The sequence below is a fragment of the Mus caroli genome, chromosome 6 (assembly GCF_900094665.2).
Source record: "Mus caroli chromosome 6, CAROLI_EIJ_v1.1, whole genome shotgun sequence".
Taxonomy (NCBI): domain Eukaryota; kingdom Metazoa; phylum Chordata; class Mammalia; order Rodentia; family Muridae; genus Mus; species Mus caroli.
In genome coordinates, this window is record NC_034575.1 from 120,603,801 (window position 1) to 120,609,589 (window position 5,789).

Consider the following 5,789-nt stretch of genomic DNA (forward strand, 5'->3'; position numbering starts at 1 on the left):
TCAGTGTTGGGATTAAAGGTGTGTGCTGCTACCACCTGGCTTATTAAATACATTTTTAAATAAAATAAAATGGAGAGGTAGCTCAGAGTTTACTAAGATATTAGGGTTTACTGGTCTTCCAAAGGACCCATGATCAGTTCATAGCACCCACACCTGGCAGCTCCAGGGAACCCAACAGTCCATTCTCATGTCTTCTCGGACACCCCATGTGTGCACACTCACACAGAAACACAAAACTCACAAGCACATTCTCTTCTAAACTGCTCGGACTCTCAGGGCTCAGTCAGGTGAATCAGCACCCCTTACTTCCAAAGACTTCCCCGGCCCCCATCACCTCGCTCACACCAGTGCCCCCACCAGTGTCCCCAGGTTTGTAGTGTCTCTAAATGAAGGTTACAGCAGCTTCTTGAATGTTTACAGAACAGGTAAGCAACTGATTGATCCCCAGGCAGAACATGCTCTAAGTTGACTAGAGATAGGATGGTAGAAGCAGGGCACGGGACTTAGTAACACAGATATNCAACTTTCAAATTTAGACCATGAGTCTAGCATTTCACAGTGGTGTGACCTTGAATATTCCCTCTCTGTAAAGCAGAAATGACAATCTCTCTCCCCCTGAGCACCTGAACACAGCTGATTTTTTTTCTTTTTCTTTCTTTTTTTTTTTTTTTCCCTTGGAGGTGGGGGGGGAGAGGTGGGGAAAGGACAGGGTCTCTCTGTGTAGCCCTGGCTATCCTAAACTCACTCTGTAGACCAGGCTGGTCTCAAACTTAGAGATCGGCCTGCCTCTGCCTGGAAAGCCCGAGTGCACTGGATCACTCAAAAACATTAAAGGCAAGAGATGGGTGGGCTTTGGTGACTGTTGAATGTGGCAAAGGAGGGTTTGGGACAGTGGGATTCCAATGGCATTGCTAATAGGCTAAGTTGGCAAAGGGGTGACTTGAAAAGATGGGGTTCCCTGTGAAGCTGAGGGGTTGAGTCAATATAATATCTAGATAGTATTATAGAAAATGTGTGTGGGGGCTGGTGAGATGGCTCAGTGGGTAAGAGCACCCGATTGCTCTTCTGAAGGTCCAGAGTTCAAATCCCAGCAACCACATGGTGGCTCACAACCATCTGTAACGAGATCTGGCGCCCTCTTCTGGAGTGTCTGAGGACAGCTACAGTGTACTTACATATAATAAATAAATAAATCTTTAAAAAAAAAAAAAAAGAAAGAAAGAAAATGTGTGTGGGAGCCAGGGATAACATTATTTGTTATGTCATTTACTCATTCATGTATTCAATGTCTGTTTGTTTTGAGACAGGAGCTCATGTAGCCCAGGCTGGCCTTGAACTTACCATGTACATTGGGGCTAGCCTTGAGTTCCTGGTCCTCCTGCAAAGTGCTAGGATTACATCAGTGTCCTGCCTCNCCTGGCTCCAATATACATTGCTAAGCAGCTACCATGTGGTGCATCTTAATGCCGAAGGTAAATAACCATAGATGTAGCTGATCTGTCACAGCTGACAGCTGCCAATCAATGAACACATACTTTCTGATTTGGGGTTGTTTTGTTTTGGTTTTGCCTGTATTTGTTTTATTTTGCCTTTAAAAAAGAAAAAAACCTTATTCACTAAATATTTGCTGACAAGAGATTGATTTATCAGCTCCTTCGAAACCCAGGTCAACTCCCACAATTTTAACGGAGCCCTAGGCCAAAAGCAGACAAGGGTTCAAGAATATATGCCTCATTCTTTTAACCATTCAAATTTTTCTTTCAAATTTTTATCATCTCTGTTTCTAGCTTCTCGGACATCCCGGCAATTCAGAGTAGGGGAGTCCCTCAGAGAAGAGTGGAACTTTTATTTTGTGACTCAAGGGGAGATTTTCAGTTTCAGTTTTGTTTTTTGTTTTGTTTTATCACAGGGGTAAAAAAAAAAAAAAAAAACAGCTCATAATTTGACAGGCACAGTAGTACATGTCTCTAGTCCCAGCACTTGGGCCTTGGAAGTAGCAGAATCAGGAGTTCAAGGTCATCCTAAGCTAAAGGAGAAAAGGTACCTGCTCTGTGAACCCTAGAACCCAGAGAAAGGTGGGCAGAGAGAACTAACTCCATAGAGTTGTCCAGTGACCTCAAATACATGCTGAGGAACATGTACTGGTCATGTGTGCACGTGCACACACACGCGCACACACACACACACACACACACACAGGCATGCACACGCACGAATGCACACACCCGGTCTCTGACAGCCAACACCCCCACCCTGTTCTTTCTCCCTGAGATGGAAACTATTCCATTCCCACCTGTGGCTGACCTGTGATGACCGCCAATGTGACAGTGGCATTGAGCTGCTGTCCCTGCAGATGGATGCTACAGGTGTAGGTCCCAGCCTGCGCCAGACCCACAGCCTCAAGGTGAAGGGTAAAATTGCCACTCTTTCCAGCCACGGGAAGCTCNGGACCTCCTCCAGGAGGAGTCCACTTGGCAATGAGCAAAGAAGGGGTCCCCACTCCTGGGGGCAAATGACAGGGCAGCTCCACCNTAGAACCTTCAGCAGCGTACACTGTCAGAGGGGCTACGGGCTCCAGACCTGGAGAGAAGAAGGAAAAGCCAAGCCATTACCAAGAGTAAGCAGTGGGCCAGAGGGTGGAGACATCAAGGAAGTGAGGCAGAAGGGGGAAGAAGGGATTTGGCTGTAACACAGAAAGAAACAGAGCAAAGCAGAGAAACTAGGGAAACTGAGGCAGCAAGAGACCAAAGGCTCAGGAGGCTGAACAGCCAAGGGATAAACAGTGAGAGATGGCAGTTTAGAACACTGGCTGTTCTTCCAGAGGAGCTGGGTTCAATTCCCAGCACCCATATGGTATCTCATGACTGTCTGTAGGTCAAGTTCCAGGGGATCCGACACCCTGACACAGACATATATGCAGGCAAAACACCAATGCATGCTAAAATGAAAATAAATAAATGTAAGAGAGACAGCAGCTAAAAGATGCCCAGAGAGAAAATGGTTTGGACACTGAGACAAAGTGATGTGGAGTGAGACCGGACGCAGCTGAGAAAGTTTTGGGGGGCCCATGCATGAGTCAGGAGAGGTGGTGAGCAGGAAGGTTGTGGTCAAGGCTGCTTAGAAGAGTTACCCAGAACCTTGAGGTTGTACGTGATGGAGACATTGAAGCCATCTCTGTAGGTGAGAACACAGCCCCAGGTTCCAGAGTCCAGGGGGCTGACTTGGGGCAGTAACAGGAAAGTTTCAGCTAAAAAATGACGCGGTGAGTTGTAGACAGGCACTCGGCTCTGGCCCTGGAACCAGTGCACAGAGACTGGGCGGTCAGGACGGCTGAAGGAGCAGTTCAAAAGGACCCAATCAGATGGCTTGAGGACTCCTGAGGGACTGGCAATCACTGTGCAAAAGTTTAAAAAAAAAAAAAAAATCAGTCCAATAGGTGAAAATGCTTTCTCAACGCAGCCGGCCAACCCAAGCCGAAAACTCATAGAAACGGGGCATTGCTTTCAGATTGTCCACACACCCGCACATTCCAAGTCACTTCTTGAAACCTGGGGGTGTTTATGGGTGGATCTCCAAGAGACCCGGGACTCTTCCACGGCCTCCTGCCTCTACTTCACTTGGCTTGGCCGATTCTTCTTTGGGCAGACCTGGTCTGAGGACGAGCTACAGATATCTTAGATGAATCACTCTAGCCCCCCAAAGAAGAGGTGATTCCCCAGCTCTACCTCTACAAGGGATGGCACTCCTGCAGTAGGTGGGGGAAAGGGAGTTGGGAGGGGGTGGGGTGATACAATTTCTCCATAGCCCCCTCATCCCCGCCTAAAGGCGTGCGTTTCAGGGGGCACTTTCCAACCTGCCATCTGGGGGCCATCCCTTCTTCTACACTTCTGGAGGTCTTCAGGCAGGGTCTAAAGCACAACCCTAGCCATTGCTCTCCCTGCCCCGGGGGAAGCAGGGATCTGCTTCCCAGGCCCTCTCTCTCCCTTTGTCCGGCCCCACCTACTCGAGGCCTGGCCGACGCGCAGGCGGAGACTGCAGGAGAGGGCGCGGTTCGGGAGGCGCACGGTGGCGTGGTACTCGCCCGCATCGGTGCGCAGAGCTGGGCGCAACCACAGAGAGAAGTCCCCGCGCTGGAGGCCGCGCTCCTCCAGCTGCACGTGGGGATGCAGGGGCTGCCTCCCGCTGCGCAGGCCTCCTGGAGCCACGCTCAGCACCGTGTAGCGACCGGGTGCGGGTTGTCTAGGCGAGGGCATCCCCTGGTGAAGGTCAAGGGCCGGGATGGGAGTAGGTTGGCCACTGGTTGGGGAGAGAGAATAGGATTGAGAAATTTGATAAGGCCACGAAGAAGATGCACTCAAGCATGCTTTGAGGATAAAATTAACCTGCCTAAGAGACCTCTTGAGNGTCAGCAGCCTCCCCTCTCCCGCATAACTACCCCTGTCCCCACTTCCGTTGGTCTTCAGCACTATCTGCTACTGGAGAGGCGGGGCACTACAGGATGCCAGGTGTGTGNGGAGCAATCCACAGGAAGGCTGTGTGGTTTTAGAGGACACTGAGCTAGCTACTGGCTTTAGAGGGGCTCACAACGAGGACAAAGCTGGCTTGGACAGGGTTTTATCCATTAGGACAGGATTGGGAGGTTCTGTTGTTCAACTTTGGAGTTCATACCTGTCTGGTTGGTGTTGCCAGATGACCCCTCCTCTTCGTAGAAAGTTAGGATCCAGGTTGGGGGATTTGAGGCTGCAGGGAAGATGGACGGGAGCTCCCTCCTGGGCCCACACCACGGAGAGCTCTTTCCCAGGCCCTGAAGACACAACTAGTGGAGCAAAAGAGAGGCCAAGGGCATTGAGCCAAGAGATTGGAGACTAGAGAAATGCCCTGGCTTTCCTAAGAAAGAAACATCATTCCTCCCTGTTGAAGGGAGGCCNAGGCAGCTTTGGGATTGGAAGGACTGCCCTTATACAAGGTGATGGTGCAGGCCTCTAATCCCAGCACTGGGGAGGAGAGGCAAGTGGATCACTATAAGTTCAAGGCCAGCCTGGTCATCAGAGCCAGTCCCAGGACAGCCAGGGCAACACAAAGAAACCCTGTCTCAACACACACACACACACACACACACACACACCTCCCCTCACCAAAAGCATTGGAATATCATCACAGAGCTGACGAGACAGGCCATAGAGGTCCCTGCTGGCTTTTCCAGGACTCTCCACCTTACCTGGAGCTTCCCAAAGCAGTCCCAGAAGCAAAAAGCCAAGGAGCAGGTCCTCCCTCATCTCCTCTATGGCCCGGGCCTTCCCAGCTCTCCAAGGGAGGTCAGAAAAAGGTCCTGGGAGGAGAGAGAGAGAGAGAGACAGAGACAGAGAGAGAGAGAGAGAGAGAGAAGAGAGAGACACAGAGAGAGAAGTTCTACAAGGAGGAGGTGAGGCAGAGGGAAAGAATGTAGGGTGAAGAGGACGCCCCAGGAGTGGGGACTGGAGACCGCAGGACAATGATCAGAGGCCCGGGCTGGGACCCAGAGCAGAGCACAGGCAAACCCACTGCAGCTAGCTAGAACCTGAGCTGCTCCTCCAGACCCAGTCCTTCTGCTTCTCCTCCCCACTGCCCGCCCCCCCCAGACCAAGGCGCGGGGTTTCGCTTCGCAGTGGAAAGTGTGAGGGGGCTGATTCCCAGCAGCCGAGCCCTCCTCTCGGTGGTGGCACTCCCCTTGTTTACTTCCTCAGACTCGGGTCTCCCTACCGCCCCCTCTTCACCTCTTCCCCCTCTGTCTCCTCTCTCTCTCCCCCCCC

At 51.2% G+C, this 5,789-nt stretch overlaps 1 protein-coding gene across 1 annotated transcript in view; it reads right to left on the reverse strand.

Annotated features, from left to right (window-relative positions):
• Lag3 (lymphocyte activating 3) overlaps positions 1-5,286 on the reverse strand; it is a 7,729-nt gene extending 2,443 nt beyond the window's left edge. The window contains exons 1-5 of the mRNA XM_021164179.2: positions 5,219-5,286; positions 4,669-4,816; positions 4,004-4,296; positions 3,131-3,394; positions 2,294-2,580 (exon numbers count right to left, since the gene is read on the reverse strand). Of these exons, the coding sequence (XP_021019838.1) occupies positions 2,294-2,580; positions 3,131-3,394; positions 4,004-4,296; positions 4,669-4,816; positions 5,219-5,276 (1,050 nt within the window). The 5' untranslated portion in view covers positions 5,277-5,286. The remainder of the gene's footprint in view (positions 1-2,293; positions 2,581-3,130; positions 3,395-4,003; positions 4,297-4,668; positions 4,817-5,218) is intronic.
• Between the last annotated feature and the right edge of the window lie 503 nt (positions 5,287-5,789).